Source organism: Leptinotarsa decemlineata, unplaced genomic scaffold (assembly GCF_025532065.1).
Source record: "Leptinotarsa decemlineata unplaced genomic scaffold, Ldec_3_MD MMD2_P_RNA_scaffold_12, whole genome shotgun sequence".
In the NCBI taxonomy this organism is placed as follows: Eukaryota; Metazoa; Arthropoda; class Insecta; order Coleoptera; family Chrysomelidae; genus Leptinotarsa; species Leptinotarsa decemlineata.
Genome location: NW_027412526.1, coordinates 8,315,506 through 8,342,449, shown reverse-complemented (window position 1 = coordinate 8,342,449; position 26,944 = coordinate 8,315,506). Strand labels below are relative to the sequence as shown.

Sequence of the window (26,944 nt, the reverse complement as noted above, 5' to 3'; positions counted from 1 at the left end):
AATAAAGTCCGAAACGTTGGCATAAAACTAAATTGTTTATCTACGAATATTTTTCATTATTTAATCTAACCAAATAGCTTTTATCAATTGTTGTATTTCTAGTAACTAAGTTTAGCATTTGAGATCCAGCAGAATTTAGCAGCGGGCCATTTATAGAACACCACTCAGAAATTTGATCAGTTACTTCATTAGCTTTGGCAATTACTTCGGACATAGTTCCCGCAGATACTAAGATGTTAGTATCGTCCGCAAAAATAACAGTAATGGAAGCTTTTGAACCAAAAATAGAAGGGGTCCCAAAACAGAGCCTTGAGGCACTCCTCTTGATATACATTTTCTTTCAGAATTAATTCCATTCACACAGACCAGCTGACTATGATCAGTCAGGTAAGATCCAACCCAATTCAATGCAGAGCCATGTATACCATAAAACTGCAATTTGTGTAACAGTATGTCATGGTCAACGAGGTGAAAGGCTTTGCTGAAATCAAAAAATAATCCTAAAGTCTGCTGAGTTGATCAATTGCACCAACTGTAGATGTATTTCTTCTGTAAGCATTCTGACTAGAAGAAAATAATCTGAATGATTCAAAGTAATCATATAATCTTTAATAGAAACAGTATTCAATAATCTTGGAAAACTGACTAAGTAGCGATATAAGCCTGTGAGATGCACATTCAGATCAAGAGCCCTTATTTTTGTATATTGGCAAAACCTTTGACATTTTCAGTATATCAGGAAACCTCCCCTCTATGAAAGTGGAGTTACTATATGAGTCGAAGGCTCAGAAATCACATTGGCAACCTTTTTAATAACGTGACCAGGAATTTCATCAATAACGGACGATTTTTTCTTACAATTTTTTTGATAACTAAATAAATACTTTGATGAGCAGATGACATATGATTGATATTTTTAGTGTCAGGTTTGGATATGCTACTACTGACAGTTGAGAAATAGTCACTGAAAAGGTTGCATATAGCAAAATTGATTGATTGATTGATTTGAGTGACACCCACTCCTCTATTGCATTAGGGTTAGAAGAAGTATGAAGCAACTTATTACTCAAAGAACACACAACTAAAAACCGTAAACAGTGCGGATGTAAATAGCCCCCCCAACTGATGATACATTCCAGCAAGAGGAACTACCTTGCCATTATGAAAGCACAGTTTCGGAGTGTCTGTATGAAAGTTATCCAAACCGGTCAATAGGCAAACGTAGTTCTACAGAAATTCCTCCTAGAGCACCTGATATGACGCCACTAGATGTTTTCGTGAAGATATATGACATCTGAAGTGTATGGCATACAACCACAGATCATTTTAGAACTCGTGTATAGAAAAAGAAGTGTTTACAACGAAATTACCCCAGATGCATTTCATAATGTGGGAAAAAAAACTGTAAATGGTCCTTATTATTGTGAGAAAGTGAACATTAGAATGAACTGGAATGAGTTATGAATGCATTTTCTCTTGAAGTTATTATTTATTTATTTTTTTCAACGGTTAGCCCCAATTACAATTTGTTATTAAAAAAAGTTTGTAAAATCTTAAACTAAATTAAAGATAATAAATACATTATACAATATAAAACGCGATACAATAATATAGTGATAAAATCACAGTACAATTTTGTTATAAAAGAAAGTTTGTAAAATCGTAAACAAAACTAAAGATACTAAATACATTTCATTTCATTTCATTTTTATTTGTCTCAAGAAAATTTTACATATTAGAGACACGTCCAAACCTTAACCCAAATAACTAAAGATAGATGATAGAATAATTTGTAGTCCTGGGAATATAATTGAGTTGACAATAATGGGGAATGTTCCTCAATTTGGGTTATTACAGCAAATGCAAGTTTGAACAAAATAAAGTTGAGTTTAATTCATGAGTTTTTCAAATTCACTTCGAAAAGTATTCAAATTGATGTTTCAAATGTTGGGTTTCAATTTTTAAAGGGTTTTGTTTCTAAATCACATATTGGCAACAGCGCCTATATCAAGTTGAAATAATTTATATGTACCTAGATATTCTACTTTAAAAAAGGAAAATTATCTTTATGAATCAACAGTTAAGGTAAAATATAAATTATAGTTCAATACCACCTCCACAAGGCACATCAACAACAGTTGTTTTGTTATTTATTTATATAGAGGAAGATAGGTTAGGTGCACAAAATGTCATATGTCACAGAATGTCTCGGAACATAAGTAAACAGAACAGCCCGCCTCTGAAATATGCCATCTTTGTTTGTCTCATACAGGTAACAGATTCATTGTCCTTTATTAGCTATAACCGATGTCGCCAAATGGTGAAATAGAAACTAATCCCTTTAAATGTTGAATGCATTATTTCATTCGTCTTTTTTAAGTATTTAAATAATTTTTTGAAGTATAAGGTTGAAATGATGAGTTTAAAATGCGTTGTTTTAGAGCTCTTTTATGAAAACTACTTGATTTTCGTCAGGAGGAACTTATCCCATTGTAATATGTGGTATTGAAGAATAAAAACATATATGATATACAAACAAGATAAAATACATTTTAAGGGATGACTAAATATGAATATATAAAATGTATGAATTATATATAAAACGTAAATGTATAAAACATATGAAGTATGATGTATAAAATGTTTAAAAAATATATAATGTGAAATGTATATGAATATATACTGTAACAATAAAATGGGAAATTATATTCAATCACTGTGATTATCCATGAACAAATGCCGATTTTCAGCGATCAACTGAGTAAATTCTTGAAAGTTGTAAATACAGTTACTAGATAAGATACATTTCAATTTGGATTTTATTTTTTTGGAGGTAAATCTCGAATTTGAGATGGTAGGTTGTTATAGAGTCCCATATCAATTTTGGTGGTTTTTGAAGCCTTGTTTTTGGTTCAACTATTCTGGTTTTGAACCTTGTATCATATTCATATATCTCTTCATGAGTTTCATAGCATTCAATATGAATTTTAATATATATTAGTTTGTGGTATATAATTAAAGCATAAACAGTCATTATTCCTAGAGCCGGAAATAAAGCCCTGCAACTAGCCTCCTAATTTGACTTTGTAATACATCTTAAAGCAGACTTTTTGTAAAATTAGTAGTTTAACTTTGTGTGTTTGAACTGCATTACTCCAAGATAAGGTAGCATACTGAAGGTGTGAAAGGAATAGGCAGTAATAAGAAGTTAGCGCTGCTGTTTGATTTACAAGGTCTCGAACTTTTTCAATAGTAAAAACAGCCTTGGAGAGTTTAGTACATAACACCGTACTAATAATATAAAACAAAATACAATATAGTAGTAAAATCACAGTGAAATATAGTGGTAAAATACAAAATAGTGGTACAATATTACAGTATAAAAAAAAACAATATAATGATGAAATAGTACAGAATAATTGAAGAAAATGTTTCAGGAAATAATGCTACTCAGTTCAATTTTGATGGTATTTGTGGAGCTGTTAAAGATATCGACCTGTTGATACGTATTCCCATTTCTGAGCATTCAAGTGACAGGTTGGTTGCAGATTAAAAAAAATATATAAAATTGATGATTACTTTAGAGTGTATGAAGAGATTTTCAAAAGTAAAAACAATGTTGGGTCGGGAATTAAATAACCTATTGAACAAAATATCTTGTTTCTTTCAAAAGTTAAGATTGAGGGGGGTGGACTATTTACTTCCGTACTGTATAGCATTGTAAAGTTTAACAATAAATGAGAATTTTATGCTGAGAGGAATACTCGATATGGTTGTGTCATACAAAAATAATTTTCTTTTATTGCCATTTTATCGTTAACGTAACATTCCAACAAAGAAACGTTTTGAATGTTTTTGTAATGTTGCAGTCTACAGGAAAAGAAACGCTCAAAGAGGATATGGAGGAGGCAGACACTAAAGTAGAACAAAACAGAGACCAATTGGCGACAGAGATGTTCCATATTCTTGCTAAAGAAAATGAAATTTCCGAATACATTTTGCAGTTGTTGAAAGTGCAGAGAAGTTACCACGAAAGTGCCTTCAAAAGTCTTCAGGATTTGATACCTCACTTGGAAAAAAAGATTGGTGAGTATGATTTTGGAGCACCGTACATTGACAATGATATCTCGAGAGCAATTTTGTTGTTGAAATATTTCTGCAGATGTTTTTAAATCAAGTCTTTTTTCAAACATCTCCATGACTTTCGTTTTTCTTTGACACTTCTTCCATATTTATCACCGCGCGCCTCTGCAGCTTTTATTACTGTGTCTTTAAATGTAATACTACTCTGTTTTCTAATAACGCGTCTGCATTTTTTTTTCTAATTCTACCAATTTCAAGAAGTTCTTCATACACTTCATAGCTTTTATCTACTCCGCGAATAAAAATCAACAGCTGAGCAGTATCTGACACATCCGTTGACTCATCCAATGCTAGAGAAAACCACTCATGATGTCCATTTTTGTCAGACAGTTGAGATGATATATTTTCTGCGATGTTTTGCACCCTCCGAGCAACGGTGTTTGCTGACAAACTGACACTTTCAAATAAATTAACCTTTTCGGGGCAATATTTCTTCGGCTACTGCAATCAAGCATTCTTTTATCATTTCTCCATCGGTGAATGGTTTGCCACGTTTTCCGATTTCAAGAGCCACACGAAAGCTGGCGCGAGTTGCAGACTCTTGTTCAGTATTCACTTTGGTAAACAAAGATTGCTGCGATTTGAGTCCGCGTTTCAAAGCTTCAAATTTATCCTTCCGCAAACTTCCTATATACTTAGAGTAACTTTGAAGATGTTTCGATTCATAGTGTCGTTTAATGTTATAGTCTTTGAGAACAGCTATGGTTTCATTACAAATTAAACATAGCGCCTTATTACGGGACTCATTCAAAAAATACTGAAAGTTCCATTTTTCTTGGAACGTTCTGCATTCACTGTCGATTTTTCGCTCCTTTTTCATACTAACAAATCACACATAAAAACAATAAGTCAAATCAAAATACTTTTATTGACGGGTATTACTTTATTTCACAATAGACAGTTTCGCTTCCTTCGCCTTTCCTACGCAGACTAACTCGCAGTTGCGCCGCTAGCCTTTTTATATGCAATTATTACTGCCATCTCGAGGTGATCGGAATACACTAGTAAAAAAAGCGTAAGTTTGCTTAGGTCACGCACTTTGCGACTATCCTAGTCTAGAAATATAGTTAAGGGCAGAAATTGGCCCTTGGAACAAACTGAAAAAATCATTATGGCCCGAAGGCTTAAAAGTTTGGAGACCCCTGGTCTAATATATTATAAATAGATTTGATATCCTTGAAAAAAAAAATTTAAGAGATTAAACGAAAATAACAATTTTATTAAACAAAAAAACTGAAATTACAAAGAAATAACATACAAGCCAACGACCAAAAAAATAAAAAATTGAAATAATGAAGACTGAAAATTAAAAAATATTATTAACAAAAAATGAAAAATTAAAATATTCCAAACCAAGTTACGTCACGACGTTTCGATTGTTAGTATCCACTATCGTCTTCGGGTGATAACTGAACTTATTCCTCCGAGATCCGACTATTTATAGGTCCCTATCCCCTCTCTCCGCTTCATTGGTTTTAACGAGAGATGACCGTTTGGCGGGAGTCGGTCGTTTTTCGCTTGATTAGAGGTTTCCATATGTTACGTATCTCTAAGCTAGCTTGACTAAATGCGTTGTTGGACAACATATACGCGGCTTCTTTGAATTTTCTCCTAAACTAGTGTTCCTCTTTGTGGATGATTTCAGCTTGAGCCCACTTGATATTATGTTGATGAGTTCAAACATGCTCTGCTATTCCGGATTTGCTGGTTTCTCCTCGCTGTGTGTGTTTCTTGTGCTCAGCAATGCTAACTTTCAGTGGCCTCTTAGTTTCACCGATGTATATGTATGTGTACAACCAGTACTTGTACTTCCCTACATCAGAGGATTATCGGAAAGAATAAGAAGGATTGGGTCCAAGTATAACATCAGGACCTGCTTCAGATCTGGGAACACTGTCTGTAGCAGCCTCATGAAAACCAGGCCACCAAACGCGGACTGCGATTCCAAGAATTGCATTCACCAGATATCCTGTCACTACTTCAAAATGATGTCATTCCAAGTTTGGCAAATTTATATCGTGATCCAGGAAACCCTCAAGTTCCAGTGAATACTATATGTTTTCAGCAGGATGGAGCATCATCACATTACCAAGTTAATGTCCGGCAATGCCTGGATACAATATTTCCCAATCGGTGGATAGGGAAGAAGCGAAGATCGATTGAATGACCAGCGTGACCACCTGATCTTTAATCATTAGATTTCTTTTTATGGGGATATGTAAAGAGCAATGTGTACAAAACTAAACCTTCAGATTTGAATGACCTAAAAGAACGAATAACGCTTACGATTAGGTCGGTCACGCCTGATATGTTAAAAAATGTTAAAAGACAGTTTTATTTGAGATTACGATGTTGCCAAGGCGTCCGCGGTGAGCATATTGAATATCCATTGTTCTTTTTCGTATTCTACATTTGATTACATTTTTTTATTACATTTTAGTTTTTGAGTTTATTTTATCGAAATTCGGTAACTAAATGATTTTAATTTATTTTATCTTAATTGTTGCAATAAACTTGAAAGCGATAACATTTTTGAATAGGCAATGAAGAGACCTTTCAAACGATATATCACAAACCTATACTTCCCATTTGAAAAATTGGGGGTTGTATGTTGAAGAATGTCAAATTATAATTTACATTTGACATGTTTTCGGTATTTTTTTTTAAAGATATGTACAGCAACCGAAATAATGAATTCATTCCTACAAAAGTAACAATTGCTTATGGTAGGTAACTATAATAAATGTACATACACAAAATAATCGATAAAATATTTTATTAATAAGATAGATAGATAGATAGATATTTATTTAATCTCTTATGGTTGCTTTACAACATGAGATAAGTCACAGTACATAAAGAGGGAAAAATTCTCATTATATAAACATTAAGAAAAAAACATCACGTACATTCTAGTCGTTACAAATTGATTAAGAATAATATGAATAAAATAAAATAAAAAATATTTAAATATAAACACATGTTAAAATACATTGAAACAAAACTGCCTAGTCGATACGTTTTTTATACTCGTCTAATGAATAAAAGGCATGGCGGATGAGAAACTTTTTCAAAGATAGTTTGAAATGTTTCATATTGGTGATGAGTTTCAAGTCTTCAGGCAAAAAATTGAACAAATGTGCTCCAGAATATAGAGGGCTCTTTATATGTTGCTTTCTTTGCAAGTGGTGCAAATGGAAGTCATTCTTCTGTCTGGTATCATATTCATGGTAGTCACTGTTTCTATTCATATTTTTAGGATTTTGATGGGTATATATTAATAATTTGTAGAGATAGATAGATGTTAATGTTAGGATATTGTTTTCAATGAACGTGTTTCTGCACGTTTCTCTATAGTCCAAATCATATATTAACCTTATGAATTTTTTTCGTTATATGAAAATTCTGCATGTGTCTGTAGCTCTTTCCCATACAATGATGTTACTACTAATGATACTGTATATTGAAGAATAATATAGGTTTACTAGGTGGTGCATATGAAAACTCGATTTAAGAGTAATAAATGCAAAGTACAGCTTGTTGAGTTTTTTACACAGAGCATCAACTTGTCTATTGAAAGAAAGTTTTTGGTCTAGTTCGAGGCCTAGGAATCTCATTGATTCTGAGTTGTGAACTTCTGTGTTACCAACATTTATTGATAATTTATTTCTGCGCTTTAAGGTAATAGTGAATTCAATCTTTCCTCACATTATCATATTAATCTGCATAAAATTTAAGTAATGACCTAATTTTTTCTCAAATTAAACAATATCAACATTAAATAGCTCATCTTAAATTAGTTTAAGTTATCACTTCTGTTCCCAGAGAACAAGAGGAAAATACTTGTCAATATCTCAATTGGAAATTAGGCAGGAAATTATTTGATTCATTGATTTACAGGTGATAGCTGTGTGAGAAGAGTGTTCGGAACATCTCTGAAAGAGCATCTGCGGATAACAGGGAAAAGAATAGCCTATCCTTTAGAAATATGCATAACTGCGCTGACTGAATATGGTATGAAAGAAGAAGGTCTGTTTCGCATAGCGGGGAGCACTTCGAAGGTAAAACGATTGAAAGCCTCTATAGACTCCGGATGCCTCTCGGATCTGATCCCCGAGTATAGGGACGTGCACACCCTAGCCAGCTTGCTAAAATTGTATCTCAGAGAACTGCCGGAGCCTCTGCTGACGTTCCACCTACACAAAGACTGGATAGAAGCGGCCCAGATGCCGGAGAATCGTCGCTTGCAAGTTGTCAAAGAACTGATCGCTAGGTAAGATGGAACAGCAATATTTTTGAACAACACTTCGAGCAATTTGGAAAATAGACAGTTATTCTTTGTTATACTACGTATAAATGTATAAATTGAAATGCTTTTAAAAGTTTTCAACATTTGAAGACAATTGGAACTGTTTTGTACCTATTGAGAAGGTTAGCAAAATACTTTACCGATTTCTCGTAATTGCAATAGTCCAGGAATTAAATCATTTAAAGGAACAATTTGTTCAGGCCAGTCTCAACTCCCTATAATGTAGGTTAATGGAGTGACACCTATCAGAAAACAACTACTGCCCTGTCTGATACCACGAAGGGTGTTGGATTATATCCGACAGGTGTCAGTGCAGGATTCTTCACTGAAGTTATTTCTGCATATTCTTTTGGCGATACAACTACTTCAATAGATTTTCAATTATTGGAACATACTTGCAGACCGGTTTCGGACTGTTTGGCCACTCGTCAGTGCATTATTTCCGACAATTGAAAATCGAATTCCTTCAGAGTATCATTCCTCGAACTAGGCTGAAGCAGACCACAAACAACAGATTTGTCATCGCTCCAACTGCCTGTGAACGAGGTAACCAACCGCATATCCGAAGTTTGTCCAATTCCTTTTATAAGGAAAAAAAACTTCACATATAGTCAGTGGGCATACTTTAAGCGTGACTATAAATCAAATCATACAAAGGAACAATTTGTTCAGGCCAGTCTCAACTCCCTACACTGTAGGTTAATGGACTGATACCTATCAGTAGTTGTTTTCTGATAAGTGTCATTCCATTAACCTACAGTGTAGGGAGTTGAGACTGATCTGAACAAATTGTTCCTTTAGATGATTTGATTTATAGTCAATATGTCCACTGACTATATGTGAAGTCCAGGAATTATTTCACTAAAATTTTAATGGACTTAGTTCATGTATGAACTTGGAGGAATTAGTTTTTGTAAAAAAAAATCGTGTTGGCTTTCTACTTCTGTAACTTCTCTATTTTGTTTTGGAAGGGGTTTTTCTTTCAGTTTGTATCTGAAATGAGCTTCTGTGCGCGATCTACACTTTTTTTACAAACAATTTGTTGTGAAGATAATTTCTTTCTTCTTTCTTTTGGAAGCTTTCCACATTTTTCGTTTGAAGACAAAGAATTAGAAAGCCAAAATGGTTTTTCCCAATTTAAACTATTATTTTCTGTAGCAGTATTAAGACAACATTTCATCAATCATTGAATGAATGAATGAATGAATGATTTATTTGGTAGGAAGATCCTAATACACAAACGTAATATTTCATGTTATATAGACAAACATAGTACATATACAGGGTGTCCCTGGACTTCCTCTTTTCCTCTCGGGAATGTATAGATGGGGTCAAAATATCACCAGTACTTTATATAACTTTTTTTCCTAAAATCCTTCGTTACCAAGTAACGGGCCCTCGAAGTTACAAAATGAAAAATGTTTTTCTTTGATAACTTTTCAAGTGAATATTCAAAATCATCCAAATTTTGGTAATTGACTAAACAAATGAATTCCTTCGATGAGCTTTCATGCAGGAGTCAGTTGTTTTGCTACAAAGTCAAGAACGGACTACCCCCGATGATCCACACCCCAAAACTTTGAAATGACAGATATTTTTCAATATTTTTCAACGAATTAAGGTTACTTGGACAATTTTATGAATAAAAGTACTCGTGTGGAAAGTCGATCGGAGCAACGAGTCTTGATAAAAATGTAGTTTCACTCGACAACATCAAACCCGCTCGTCCACCATTATTTGAAATGAATAATTATCAAAGCAGAAATAATAATGATAACGTTAATTCAACAACATTTATCCTGAGATGTCTACCATTATTCGAAAATATTAGTTTTTAAGGAAAATGGAAATGATAGGTAAAATGTTCATAACGAATTTTTATAATGCAAACACGTTTAACTAACGAAACTCAAGAGCTTCAAGAGCAAACAGAAATGAAAAATCCGCTACAGAAACTGCTCTATATGACCACCTTCTCTCTCTATACATTTTCTTAGTCTGCGAAGACACCCTCTCTGTACTTGAAATAGCATTCCAGGGTCGTTTCGTATGGCTTCACAATGTAATGTTATTCTATTCAACAATGCATCTCTTGTGTGAATAGGTGTAGCGTGAACAAGGCTTTTTAGATGCCCCCACAGAAAGAAATCCAATGGATTTAAATCCGGAGACCGCGATGGCCATGAATATGGCCCACCTCTACCAATCCATCTATTGTGGAAAATATGGTTCAGATGGTCACGCACAATCAAACTAAAATGAGGAGGAGCGCCATCATGCATAAACCACATATCTCTTCGGGTTTGCAATGGAACATGTTCCAAAAGTCCATTCAAATCGTTCTGAATGAACTCCAAATAACGTTCTCCATTCAATCGGTCCTGTAGAACGAATGGTCCTATAGGATGGTTTCCTATGATACCAGCCCAAACATTCACGTTGAATTTCCGTTGGTGTTTGGTTTGCAATATCCCATGGGAATTTTCTTCGGCCCATATATGGAGATTATATGAGAGTTGATAACTCCATCTCTACTGAAACCTGCTTCATCAGTGAATAAAACTCGATTAATAAAAGTCATATCCTCTCTTTACCTATCCATGAACCAATTGGCATATTCCAGTCGTGCTGGAAAATCTTGAGGTGTCATGGCATGTACCTTCTGGATGTGAAATGGGTGGAGCAGTTGTTCCCTAATTATTCTATTAATAGTGGACTTGGATGTATGGAACTGTTCTGATAGATTTCTGATGCTCATTGAAGGATCATCAGCGACGGCTTCCAAAATATTTTCCTCCAATACAACGGTACGTACAGTCCTAGGAGCGCCCTCACCACCTCGTTTTGGCAAAACTCTACCTACAATAATATCGAAATAAAACAACGTGCTCAAATTAATTATCAATTATTACATACCTGTCTCCCTCAAGCTGCGATCGACACGCTCGAATGTTTCTCTTGACGTTACCGTTTGATTGGGAAAATGCTCGGAATACAGACGACGAGCTTCTGCAGCATTACAAAATGCTCGTCCATAAAATACATGCATATCTGCATATTCATTGAATGTAAACTGTTCGGCCATATCAAAAAAATTCAAAATATCCTATAGAATATTGACAATACAATGATAGTCATATGACAACGCACCACTCAACAAAACAAAATCGCATTCCAGTTTCTCATTTTTCATCAAAACTTTCTAAAAGGTTTTTTTGTCAACATCTGTGAAAGAAATGGAACATAATTATTCCCTGGATATTTTTCACCTGATCATGTGCAGCCGTTTTTGTAGTTCATTCGTTTGCTTTTTATTAGTATAGTAAATATTTTTTCCGATGTGCGTTTTTTCAGCTAAATTTAGATTCGTGTTAAAGAATTTCTCCCATGAAATTATAATTATCAGTGAAACTCCTCAACAGTTTAGCTGTGAAGAAGAATTTGAAACATTCGAATGTTGAGTTTCATGAGATTCAGATAACTGATCAACACGAAACGTGATTATTCTACATGTATTATGTACATACAAAATATGGAATGAATTCGATATTTCATAGTAGAGTAGCTTGTTAGTTTAAAAACACCACGAATCTACAGAACTTGATATTTCTTTTGAAAAAATATCTGCTATCACAATTGTGACTTAAACTTCCATATAGGTACTGTACTTTTTGTTTACGACTTCATTTTAGCATACTTTGTATTATTCCTGTTATAAATGTTGTTGAATTAACGTTATCATTATTATTTCTGCTTTGATAATTATTCATTTCAAATAATGGTGGACGAGCGGGTTTGATGTCGTCGAGTAGAACTACATTTTTATCAAGACTCGTTGCTCCGATCGACTTTCCACACGAGTACTTTTATTCATAAAATTGTCCAAGTAACCTTATTTTGTTGAAAAATATTGAAAAATATCTGTCATTTCAAAGTTTTGTGGTGTGGACCATCGGGGGTAGTCCGTTCCTGACTTTGTAGCAAAACAACTGACTCCTGCATGAAAGCTCATCGATGGAATTCATTTGTTTAGTCAATTACCAAAATTTGGATGATTTTGAATATTCACTTGAAAAGTTATCAAAGAAAAACATTTTTCATTTTGTAACTTCGAGGGCCCGTAACTTGGTTACGAAGACTTTTAGGAAAAAAAGTTATATGAAGTACTGGTGATATTTTGACCTCATCTTATTATTCTTCACATTTTGGGGAAGTTTTTTATATTCAATGAGGCCTTCATGTAATAAAATTTTCATGGATTTTGATAAACTACATCGTGGCAGGTGAAAATTGTCATTTTGTCTAGTAGTGTAATTGTGAGTCGAATTTCTATAAATGATAAATTCTTCGAAATAAGAAGGTAGCATATTATTGGTTATCTTAAAAATAAATATCATTGCTGATCTGTAATACCTTTCACGAATAGACATCCACTGTAATGTACTGAGCATAAAGCATATACTTGCATAACGAATACATCCAAGAATCACCCTCGTTCCTCTGTAACTTTTGCTGCGACATAATTTTATTTTGGTCAAAGATGTATAACAGCGTACTGCAATAATCAAAATGGGGCTGTATTATTGTATTATATACGGTTATTTTCGCATTTGTAGAAAGTTTCGAAATTCTAGTGAAGAAATATAGCTTTTCTGAAACCTTTTCATTCATATAGTTATAGTGTGCACCAAAAGACATAATGTTGTCCAACATAAAACCTAAATATTTGAATGCTTTCACAAATTCAAGTTTCTGACCATCAGCATACAGGGAAAGAGTATTTATATTTATTTGTTTATATTTGTAAGAGGTTGTTGAAATCATAGCTTTCGTTTTTGAAGTATTTAATTTCATTTTATTTGCCGAAAAATAATGCTCAATTTGATTTAGAGATGAGTTCAACTTTTCTATAGCTACTTTCATGTCTTTATTTGCTATAGATAGTAACGTGTCTTCAGCAAATAAGTTGGTAAAGTCACTAGTGTGGTATGTGTTTATGTCATTTATGTAAATCAAAAACAACAAGGGCCCCAGTACACTTCCCTGGGGCACTCCGAACTTTGTAGTGACTGGATTGGATAATTCACTTCCAATCTTTGTGACTTGTTGTCGATCATTTAAATAATCTTCGAACCAGTTTAGCACAACCCCTTTAATCCCAACTAATTCTAATTTTTTTAAAAGGATATTCCTGTCAATTGTCTCGAATGCTCTTCGTAAATCAAGAAAAACTTCAACAACGTATTCTCCCTTATCAATTGATTGTATCCACTTAGTAACAGTCAGTTGTAGAGCGGTTTCACAGGAGAAATTCTTTTGAAATTCAGATTGGTTTTTTATTAGGATATTTTTCTTGTTAATATATTTCATTAGTTGATCATATAGAGCCATTTCCAACAATTTCTCCATTCTCGGCAGTGTATTAATGGGACGATATTCACTCAATTTGTTTGTGTTTGGAATTTTAGGTATCGGAACAACAGTACTGACTTTTAGTGTATTAGGAAATTGTCCGTATTGTTTTCCATTTTGTGATAATACTTTCTTACTATTTGAATACATAGTCCTATGTGTTTATTTTTTCCTTGAAATTTTATAGCTCCCTTTGTACCGGTTCTCTTCGTTTCATCTACCCAGTGAATTTTTGCATTCGTTATTTCTTTGTTGAAATATAATTTAACTGAACTAGTGTAAGCACCACTACTACTTATGAAACTAAAACATATTCTGATTTCTAGGTTACCTCAGGAGAACCAAGACAACCTGTCCTGCCTTTTCCAATTTCTCTCGAAGCTGACGAAGCACCCTGAGAACAAAATGACTGCCTCCAATATCGCTATCGTTTTGTCGCCGAATTTGCTGTGGAACAAGCACGAAGACCTCAACACGAACATTGGAAATTGCGTCACTATTAATGTGTTGGTCGAGCTCCTAGTGAAAGAGAGCGACGTACTCTTTCCAGACGATACCAGCAAATTGATCACTCTAGAGATGTTGAGAGACGACGAAGCAGCCGGGGGCGGCTTCAAAGCCAGCACCTCGAGTTTGGACGTCAGCGCGGAAAGCCCCCGGCCGAACCAGAGGAAGAAGAAGTCGGCTCCGGTGCCCCCGATGATGAGCCGACTCCCTTCGCAAAGCGTTTCCTCCAGCAAAATTTCTAGTTCGCCAGTTAGCAAGCCGCCTAGCGCCAAGTTGCCGCAAGTGTCTTCCAGTACGCCCGTCAGTTCTCCGACCGGCAAGGTTAGGAACCCGACCGGGACCATCGGGAGGGGGAGCGACACCTCTAAGAAAGTCACCAGCACAAAGGACGGAGTGGGTCAGACGATTGTGAAAGCTTCAACCGTTGTCAGTAACAGGTAACTGTTTTATTTTATTTATTTACGAGCTCAAAACCCATTTCACTCAATACAATTACAGAAGATACAAATATTTGAATGTCAATATAACAGTACATAAAAACACAAAGATAAAATATAACAGGTTAGCGATTACAAATGCAATTACAAGAAACATGTTTGTATGAATATGTATCACAGAATTTATGGCCCTATCAATCTGTATCATCCCTTCTGTTACGGAGTGTTTGGAGATCTACGATAGAAAACAATTGATAATTGTATGTGTGGTTTTTGGGTATTTTTCTTTGAACTTGTTGTAACTTATGAATTTGGGTTGCATAAGAATTTAATTTACCAAGAAATATGCAATGTTTATGGCAGGGAAAAAACAATAATTCAAGAACTAAGTTTCAGTTCTGATTTATATTTGTTTTTTTGTGCTCTGTTCGTACTTAGTTATGCCATAGTTACTTTTCTGATACACACACAAACACAACACCAATACAACAAAACACAAACAAAACCCAACACAAGCACACTACAAACACAACTCAAACAAAACACCAACACACCACAAACAAACAAAACACCAACACACTATAAACACAAATACAATATAAACAAAGCAGAAACATAAACTCAACACAAACAAAACACAACACCAACACACACAAAAGCAAACAAACGTCAACACACAAACGCAACACAAACACAACACAAACAATACAACAACAAAGCATAAACAAAACAAACACACCATAAACAAAACACAACTCAAACATAACATACACACAACACAAACAAAACATAAACAAAACCCAACTGTTTGTGTTGTGTTTATGTTTTGTTTGTGTTTATGTGGTGTTTACAAACATAAACATAACATAAACAAAACAAGCTCAAAACATAAACACGACACAAACAAAATATAAACACAACACAAACAAAACACCATCAAAGCATAAACAATGCATAAACACACAAACAAAACACCAACAAAGCATAAATAATGTATAAACACAAATCATAAACGTCAATACACCACAAACACATACAATACACAAAAAACTACCAACATAAACACAACACCAACATAACACAACACAAATATAAACAAAATATAAACATAACACAAACAAAACATAAACAACACACAAACAAAATATAAACAAAACACCAACAAAGCACAAACACAACACCAACAAAACATAAACAAAACACAATCATTAACACAAAACATAAACAAAACATAAAAGTCAACACAAACAAAGCATAAACACACAAACAAAACACCAACAAAAGAAACACAGCATAAAAAACAAAACATAAACAAAACAACACAAACAAAACACCAACAAAACATAAACACAACACAAATAAAACACCAACAAAACATAAACATAGCACAAACAAAACACCAACAAAACATAAACATAACACCAACAAAACATAAACACAACACAAACAAAACACCAACAAAGCATAAACAAAACACCAACACAATGTAAATATAAACACAACACAAACAAAACAAACGCCAACACACCACCAACAAAACACAAACACAACACAAAACAAAAACCACCAACACAACACAAACAAACATCAACACAAACACAATTGTGTACCTTATAATTTTGTTCGGAAATTTTGTAATTGGTTTCAATAAGGAATTTGTTGCCATTCCCTATACTGATATTAGATATTAAATTTGGAATATACTAGTAGAAAATAGATCAATTTATGGTATTTTAGAGGTACATTTTTCATTTTGAATAAAATTCCAATAACTGGAGCTATTTTTCTCCTTATTGTTTCAATATGTTGTCTCCGTGATACATTTTCATATATAATAAGACCAAGAAATTTAGTACTAGGAGAGTATTTAATATTATCATTGGCAATTTAATTGGATGTTCTGAATCAATTGATATAGATAGACCTTTTTGATGTGAACATTAATGAAGATTTTTGAAAATTCAGTGACATTTTTTGTCATTGACATATCTAAACAGATTTGCGTACCATACGTTCCTTCGGTACGAAAATTTATTCAATTACGTCGATAGACATATTTTTGAAGAATGTATTCTGAAACTTTCATCAACAAACAAATTTGATTTTTTTTAATAATTCACTTTCGAATATCGTGAAATATTTTTTTTTCGCACGCAAATCTGTTCAAACACGTTGATAGGCATACTTTCGCGAAGAATGTTCTCTGAAATTTTTATCAACAAACTATTTTTGATAAGTGAGAAATTTGATTTTTTATGATGTCTTTCCTGGGCATTCAGTATTGTTAAACTCAGGATATCTCAAATGACATACTTTTGAGTTACAAGTCATAAAATTTCTACCTAGAAACCAATTTTCCAATTCCCATATACTATATGTTTCAGTACAAATGAATTCTTCCTATATTATATATATATATATTTTTTTATTAATGCTTGTATTGGGGCAGTTAGCTAATAGAATGAGTTTATGTAAATTACTGACTTATTTATTTCGGCATGTCTCAATAATATATTGTGTTTTTAATAATAATAATAATAATAACCCAACAGTTAAAAACCATTTACAAGGTTAACTAAGTATGTTAAAAAAGTAATATAGATCCTTATAATTACAAAGTTGCAATTTGAGAAAATGAATAACAAAATTATAATATAATAAAATAAATAAAAAATATATATCAGAAAATTAAAAATTTTTCATGAAATACTAAATGCAGTGTCAACAATATATTCTAGGGAATCAAAATTGATATCACACAAATTTGAAATTAAATTGAAATTTTTGCAAATGCTAAAGATAGGTGACTTGAGATACAAATTGGTTCTGGCCAGTTGGCTGTAAAAATTTTTTGTACTTCTAGTTCTAAAATGAGGCATACAGAAATCTATAAAAGATAACACCTCCATAGCATCCACATTGTTGTGCAGTCATTCATACAGAAAAATTATTCCAGCAAATTTTCTGCATAATTCAAGACTTTCAATATTCAATGTTATGGTAAGAGATTCATATGGAATACCTCTATCAGGATAGATACCACAAGATTTGAAGTAAATAAACTTTAGGAAACGATGTTGAACTTTTTCAATTAATGCATTAAAGCAATTGTAAAATGGAGACAATAGAGAGCCATATTCTAATTTTGACCTTACGTAGGCTACATAAAGAGTAAATAAAGCAGATATGTTTGATACTTGCGAACTATGAAGCCATAAACTATCAATGCTTCTCTTACTTTCGATCTAATGTGGTTGGAAAAAGACAAATTTTGATCAAAATATTCACGAAGATCTTCAATTGAGTTAATTCGTGACAGTGAAATGGTATCTACTCGATAATTGTACTCGATGACTGACATTTTTCTATTATAAGACACCACTTCATATTTGGATGCATTGAGATATAGTTTGTTAACTTCACACCAAGTCTGTATATTTTCTAACTATCGTTGCAATGTATTAGTCTTCGATAGTTTCGATAGGCAAATATATTTTCAAATCATCTGCAATCGACATGATTACTGAGGTCATTAATAAATAATAAGAACAGAAGTGGTCCGAGATTAGACCCCTCAGGTACTGTAGATGAAGAATTGTAATAAAAAGAATCATAGGCATTATAAGATACAAATTGTTCGAGTTGAAGTAAGTTGGTTTTAATGAAAAGTAATATGATAACATCGAAATACAGGAAAAATTCTTAATATTTGCAATTTGGCAACACTGTTAGCAAATCTCATTGTAAACCCTGTTCGATTGTCCCTCGTCATAAACTGTGGATGAGAAGTTGTGGGTAACTTCACACTAATACAATATCCAAGAAACATTTTTGAGATTGGGTTTATTCCGAGAGCAATATGAGTAAGTTGAAGTAGAAAAAATTACTAATATTCAGCCACTTTCTCACAGAAGATGTGTCAGTGATGTAATATTCATGCTAAAATATCTTCAAACAAGTTTTCACAGGACAGTATCTGACACATCCGTTGACTCATCCAATGCTAGAGAAAACCACTTATGATGTCCATTTTTGTCAGGCAGTTGAGATGATATATTTTCTGTGATGTCTTGCACCCTCCGAGCCACGGTGTTTGCTGACAAACTGACACTTTAAATAAATTTATCTTTACGGGGCATATTTCTTCGGCTACTGCAATCAAGCATTCTATTATCATTTCTCCATCGGTGAATGGTTTGCCACGTTTTCCGATTTCAAGAGCCACACGAAAGCTGGCGCGAGTTGCAGACTCTTGTTCAGTATTCGCTTTGGTAAACAAAGATTGCTGCGATTTGAGTCCGCGTTTCAAAGCTTCAAATTTATCCTTCCGCAAACTTCCTATATACTTAGAGTAACTTTGAAGATGTTACGATTCATAGTGACGTTTAATGTTATAGTCTTTGAGAACAGCTATGGTTTCATTACAAATTAAACATAGCGCCTTATTACTGGACTCAATCACAAAATACTGAAAGTTCCATTTTTCTTGGAACGTTCTGCATTCACTGTCGATTTTTCGCTTCTTTTCCATACTAACAAATCACACATAAAAACAATAAGTCAAATCAAAATACTTTTATGACGGGTGTTACTTTATTTCACAATAGACAGTTTCGCTTCCTTCGCCTTTCCTACGCAGACTAACTCGCAGTTGAGCCGCTAGCCTTTTTATATGCAATTATTACTGCCATCTCGAGGTGATCGGAATACACTAGCTACAACCAGAACTTTCTCGAACCAACGCGGTAATTCCAAATATTTAATTACGCCTAATGCCACCTAGCGGGTAGCTGAAAAAGATAGTACATAGTACCACTACTCGCCACTAGATGTCGTTGAGTGTCACAATACACAATAATAATTGAAATGCAAAAAAAGCGTAAGTTTGCTTAGGTCACGAACTTTGCGACCATCCTAGTCTAAAAATATAGTTAATGGCAGAAATTGGCCCTTGAAACAAACTGAAAAAATCATTATGGCCCGAAGGCTTCAAAGTTTGGAGACCCCTGTTCTATATGAATGTGAAGAAGATAAGGAAGGTTTTAAATGATGCTCCTGCTTGATGTTCTATGATCAAATTTATATGTATGTGCTAGTCATAAGTCACTCTGAATTTGTAATATTTGTATTTTGTATTATTTCTAAATTGAGTTATCCCATGTAATGAATAAATGAATCTGTTTAAAATCTGTTTTTCCGTTAATAAGCTGTCGCCCCCATACGAAGTCAGAAGTTGAAAAACTTGTGCGAGCTAAGGACTAACGAGGTCTTACCTTTTAACGTGTGATTCCTAAACAAATAAATCATTTGCAGGGGATTTCCCAAACGTCTGAATTTTTTTAGTTTATTCGTAGTTTCAGTAAACTTGATTTGTTTCAGATTGGACAGAGCAACGATGACCGAAGCCGCTAGTAGCACCGTCAAACCACCGCAGCAGCCAGAGCAAGTCCAAACCAAACCTTTCGAAGCGAGGTACACTAGTAGCGTAGTATATGAAGTAACCCACCCGAGTGCCCCCCCGCCTGTGATAGCCGAAAAGCCTCAAATCGAGCCCCACGAAGAACCCCAGATCAGAAGGAAGGACCCGTCTACGAAACCCGAAGTACCAGCTAGGCCGTCTTCCTTAACAGTCAGACCGACGATAGACGTAGACTCCGCTCTTCGTAAAACCCAGTGCTCGATGTATAACATCGCCAATAAGCAGCAGCCGAACATCATCACCATCCAGAGCAAGCAGGAGTACCAACTCGGCCACGATAACAACATCGCCGACAAGGAGAAGTTCCTCGGACACAGACCCGATCCCGAAAACAATTTAGCCAGTGCCAACAGTTCGACGGAACCCAGAAGCAGAGCTCTCTCCGACGACCTGACCGTCTCGGAAGGCAGGAATACGGTGAGGGAGTCGATCGAAAATTTGAATAGGAATACTAGTGAGACAGAGAATTGTGATATCACCAACGGTAATCAAAATACCAAAACTAGTCATGCGCGGACCAAGTCCGACGGGAGTGTGGTCGACTTGAAGCGTGGGAAGGGAGGTACGCACTATTCGTCGCGGAACTTGACCAAACCCCCGCATCCTCCTCCCCCTCCGCCATCCGTACCCCCCTCGCCTGCCCGGTGAGGCTGTTTTTATTTTTAGGATAGACGATGCTTCAATGCAGTAGCTGCTGATGATTTAATGTTGTAGACTAGGCAGTGTGGACGGAAATCATGAGATTGGATGATTATAAAGGTTTTCCAGTTTCATTGAGAATTAATGTATGAACTGAAAGTAAACCGTAAAATATTGCATCAAGATTTAGTTTCCGCTGCACAAGATTTGGTTTCCGCTGCACAAATATATGCAGTAACTTGGATATTGCTGTAAATTTGACAGAATGGAAATTTTACACTTTGGAATTTCCCTGTTTTCAAACAGTTTCGTGTTTATTCTTAATTTTCTTTTTAATTTCAAACTTTTTCGTTGAAACATGTTTTATATTCCAGTAGGCAGTATAATGGCTTCTAAATTTCTCGATATCTATAATATTTCAAATATACTTTTCATATTGAAACATACAATAGCGCTACAGAGTATTTTTCAATAATCGACTGTTCAAACTATCGATTAGCAATATTTGACAGTTGAAACTGTAGATTATCCATAAATCTGCAGTTGACACTGTCAACTATCGACAGTGACAGTGACAGTTGAAATCGTGTTATATATTTACATAGTGTCAAACAACCTCTGAATTTCTCAAAATTTGTAATATTTTAAATTATCTATCTTATATTGAAACCTACAAAGGCGCTGTAGTCGTAAAATGAAACTGTTGATTAGCTATAATTGACAGTTGAAACTGGATTATTTATAATTGACAGTTGAAACTGTTGATTATCTGTCATTTTTTGGCGAAGCGTGATGAATATTTCACTACTACTTGTAAGTGGTCAACATATGAATCTGCGGTTCACCAATAATTGACATTTGAAACTGCAGAATACCTCTAATTAACAACTTAAACTGTTCATTGACTGTAATGGCTCAATCGACAGTTTAAACTGTAGAATATTCAGTCATAATCGACATTTTGAACTGTCGACCTCCTCAGTAAAACCTGCTTCTAACTGGATAGAATTTATATTTCAACACATTCATCTATAATTTGATGCAATTTTTCAAACTTATGAAACAATATTTTTCAGTTTTTAACATGCTACAATTTGTTTTTGCAAATTTCAACTAGTCTCTGTATATATAATATTGTAGGGTGTTTTATAAAGAACTTCAAATTTCTCAAATGTAGTAAGGGAAATATTTCTTTTTATTTTAAACTTTTTTTTAAAGGCAGTTGATTCATCTCATTTAATCAATCAGAGGTCGTATTGATTTTTTAAAACAGTTTTGTGCAGGAACCAGTATTTTTTAGGTTTTTTCTTGGTTTGAAACGAATTCTATGAACTGAAACAAATATGGAGAACAATACCTATTGAACATTCGGGTAATTAAAAACCGATCTTAACAAAAATTGACGGAAAATTGAGCAACAGCGTAAAAGCACAATAGTCTTGACAATGATGGTCAACTTATGAGATTGTAGACAATTTCGTTGGTCAATTAAAATCCACAATCAAGTGCAGACACTGGAAATTCCATCCAGTTTTTTCTGGATGCAGTTCGTGTTGCAAGGAAAGGAGAGAATGCAAAAAGTTCATATCTATATGTAAGTTTCCCCCAATTTCAGTAATTCTCTTGAAAATATTATCTCCAAAGGAAAGAATTAGAAGCAACTTTCCTCTAGAAGGATTAGATATGAACATTTATGCAGCAGTGTGGCTCCTTGTTGTTATAATCTATATGCACTTTCGAATCACAATGAGTCTGCTTACAGCAGACATTACACAACATACTGCAGGCATCCATACACAAAAAAGTTTATATTAAGGTTAATTGTTCATAGTGAACCCAGACATAGGAAAATATTGAATATTCCCAGGGTTTCATTTATAATTTAACAATCAAGTTACAATTATAGGATTTCGCCAGCGAGTTAATTTTCTAGTTTTGACGTAATGAAAAATGGTTTTTAAAATTTAAAAAAAAATGTTCTAATGAACAAAATCGAAAATGCAAAACATTTTTTTCTGTCAAATTTGCAGCAAGTCCTGATTTCAGAGATCCTTTTGGTGGATTTTTAGTTCATCCCTCATCTGGTTACGATATTGGAGAATGAATTTTATAATTTTGTATTCATTTCCTGATTTGATTTTGCTCCGTGAGGTAGATGAAGTACGGTCGATATAATAGAATTTGTTTCTATTGTTAATAATATATGAGTCAGAAAGGAAACCGTTCAGATGAATAAGACTCAAAATTACTTTTGATGAATCCTAGAATTTTATCTTTCTTACACTTTCCAGACACTATTTTACTATATCGTTTCTAAAAACTTTTTGACCACTTCTCTGATTTTCTTCCATTTGTTCATGTTTATTGCTTTATGATCTTAAGTGTTGAAAACATTTTTTGTTTCTACAGATTTTAAATGACGCCATGTCTTCAGTGGTAATTAAATGGTGCTGAGAACTTAGATTTTATTTATGATTAAAAAAAATTACTTTCAGGAAAATTTCGTAACCCACGCCAAAGATTAACCGTATTCAACTCTGTACTCTGTGAATTAAACTAGTTCTTAGAATTATTACTACTTCACCTACCTCGTGTAAATTTTTATAGATGACATAGCCATAGGCTCCTAGCCAGCTGTTTTTACTATCATTGGTAGCTGCTGCATTTGCAAAAAATACTTGAATGTTTTCCACAGAATTGAATTTTTTATGTCTCCAAATCTCTATGTGCATATTTTAAATTATTCATTCGATTCGAATTGGTTTTAGTAAGATTTGACGCTCGCAAATAATTCATTTATCTGGATTTTCATTGGATATGTAAAGAAAAATTATGCTAATTTCTCTAATATTTCACGAACAAATATAGATAAATAATTTGAAATACGTATAGGAAATTATAATGTGAAATGTTTGAAAATATAGAAAATAAAATTAGGAAATTAGTATTGGATATATTGAAGAATTTTGAAAGATTTAGTGTGATACTGTTTCAGGAGTCGAATAATAATGATCAAATAATTTAAGAAGAAAGACATTTAAAATAAGAAATCAAACATTCGACAATTGAAATGGTGTAAATGTTATGAATCCAAACTGGAGCTGAGGTGCCAAATTGATATTATGATTGTTTTTCTCGTGTTATTTGAAGAATCTAAAAAAAATTGAATTTTTTTTTTTAGTATTTGTTATTACAAATTTTCATGTCATGCCTCACTGATGATGATTTTTTTTATTATAATGTTATTTCAGTGACTAATTAAATATGAAGTGTTCCAAGTAGGAAAAGAAAAAATATGAAAACTGGTTTTTCACTACAGTGTGACACATTCACTTTGCGTGTATACGAAATAAACACCCAGATTTTCGAAACTGCATCTTGGCGGGCTAAAATTGACCAGTAATAATGGACCTGTGAAAAATCACATACTGATCATGCTCTTTTACAACTCCATTTTCTGGTGAACGGAATAAAAATAACAACACTTTCAGCGGGAATTTTTAATTGAACAGGGGGCTGACTTTCCATTCGCAAACAATCCAGACAAACATAATTGAAAAATGATTTTGATGTACTAACTACAAACTTTTCTCTAATATAATAGAACTGACCGATACTGGATGAAAATTCATTATAACGTATTCAATAATACACTAATGTGAGATTTTTACAGTTTACAAAACCGCCACACATGTTTCGCTCTACAATAGCATCTTCAGGCATCACAATAGCATCTTGAGGTATTATAATACTATTGTATTGTGACAATAGTACAATATACATACATATTACAATAGTATCGTCACGCTTAAATATGCTATTGTATAGCATATTGTGTATTGTAGTATTGTCACAATATAATAGTATCGAGACACCTGAAGATGCTATTGTGTAACGAAACACGTGTCGGGGTTTTGTAAACTGTCAAGTGGAAATCTCACATTGAAATGTTTTTATAAGAAATTTTTCCTTATTTTTAATCTCAACGAGAGCTGATAAGATTCAATACAGTTGGACAGAAATGGGCCCAACTGTTTATAAAAAACAATGATCCAGAACATGTTCTATTGAATATTCTGAAAAAAAATTCAAATGACTTCATCTGAAGAGAATTGTAAAATTAAGAAATAATATGTATTAGCCAAAGAAATTTCATGAATCGATAGTCAAAACATGTATTGTATTATAATGGTCAACAAATCAGTTTTCCCAGTCATTGATTTGCAAATGGACTATCAGAAAAAATATTTTGGGATTATAGCAAGGCAGAGAAAAGACAAGTGTTATAGACATAGTGATAGGTGAACATTTTAAATATTTTTTTGTAATTTTAGCGAATAATTCAACTCTTTGGATTGTTAATCTTAAATATATAGAAAATGGGTTTGCATATGCGATTATTTTTGAAAATTTTTTGAACCTTTCCAAAGTGTCGTGAATTTTCTTTCAATAATTACAAAAATAAAAAGTTTTGTAGAGAATTAGTGTCTTTAATCAAATTCTCTGAAATGATATAATCTGGACTGGATTAAATGAGTCGACTACATCGAAATAAACTATCATATCAGTGTCTGTAATTTTGTGGGAAGCATTCAAGTTTACTATTTTTAACGCAGTGATAATGCATTTATTGTATATGTTGCCTTATTATAATTATTTGATTTCTTCGTTGTTTGTACGAGCATAATAGCCAGTGACTAGAATTTTCCTCCAGACTAGACTATTTTCATATTGTACGCTTTGTTCTGTATATCTTTAACCACATAATTTATTTCGTTTAAATACCAAATAATTTAAGTTTTAGCTTCCAATCGTATCCAGCTTCAAAAGCTCAATTTGTGTACTGTTATTTTTTACGAATTTATAAACACTGTTTTTAAACCAAGTCTAATGAGATGATTGTTGTATGTTGAGTATTTATTGTAGATATTTATGACGCTGAAGGCTTTGAGCCAATAAAATTTGTCCCGCAACTTCCAAAAAAAATTTCTATGACTTGTTCCAAATAAAGTTGTGTAAATAGTACCTGTTTTTCATTTTGAATTTTTATCTCTGAAGCAGTTCAACATAGAAGTGATATGAGTGAGAATGTCGAGAAAGTTGCAGATATTCGGAAAAGAAAGTGGTATCGATTATAAACCGCAAGCTCACGAATTTTCAAGGGGTCATTTGATACCTCCTGAGTTTCAGCCTTATGCCGTCAATTGTAGGTGGTGCGCGTGAAAATCTTGGAAAAAACAATGATAAGTTTAGATATTTATTGGGGCGGGATCTTTCCTAACCAAATACCTACCATGCAAAAAAAAATGGCAGGAAAATTGTAATTTTTTAAAAAGTGGGGGATGCATTACTGTTCAGCTTTTGTTAAATGAATTTTTTATATATAAAAAAAGTCTATTTTGACTTACAAAGATAGCATCAAAGACTCAATCCGCGAATATCAAATATTAACGAGGCTTCCTGAGGTGGTCGATTGCAAAGCGAAGCTTCAACATTGACCAACGAACAAGGTTCTTTCTCTGCCTTTCACTGTAGGGCAACGAGATGGAACGAAAGCCCATCGGGTGTGAGGCTCTCAAAAAAATTCATGGGTACCCAACACATCGAAAAAAATATGTTGAAGTTCACAAAAAAATGGCTGTTTTGACAAGTGGATTCAAAATCGTCTACAAATTCAATCAAAGATTTGCATTTTACAATGCAAGTAACATCCAATTCCAACACATGGCACCACTTATAAATGGTTATGGAATACTTAGTTCGAAATAATAAATTTAGATGGGAGGGTCACAAAGCAACCATCTCAGAACCACGACTGTTTTGACAAGTGGATTCAAAATGGTCCACAAATTAAATCAAAGATTTTCGAAATCAGTTAACATCCAATTCCCACAGATGGCCTCACTTATAAACGGCTATGGAATACTTAGTTCGAACTAATAAATCAACGCTCTTTAGATGGTGATGGTGGGAGGGTTACAAAGCAACCATCTCATAACCACGACTGTTTTGACAAGT

The 26,944-nt window shown here is 33.6% G+C and overlaps 1 protein-coding gene across 2 annotated transcripts in view; it reads left to right on the top strand.

The window, feature by feature from the left end:
- LOC111514774 (rho GTPase-activating protein 44) overlaps positions 1–25,949 on the top strand; it is a 51,176-nt gene extending 25,227 nt beyond the window's left edge. For both annotated transcript variants that reach the window (XM_074173668.1, XM_074173659.1), the window contains exons 4-7: positions 3,870–4,086; positions 8,044–8,416; positions 14,191–14,808; positions 20,188–25,949. In XM_074173668.1, coding sequence (XP_074029769.1) covers positions 3,870–4,086; positions 8,044–8,416; positions 14,191–14,808; positions 20,188–20,935 — 1,956 coding nt within the window. In that variant the 3' untranslated portion in view covers positions 20,936–25,949. The remainder of the gene's footprint in view (positions 1–3,869; positions 4,087–8,043; positions 8,417–14,190; positions 14,809–20,187) is intronic.
- The last annotated feature ends 995 nt before the right edge of the window (positions 25,950–26,944 follow it).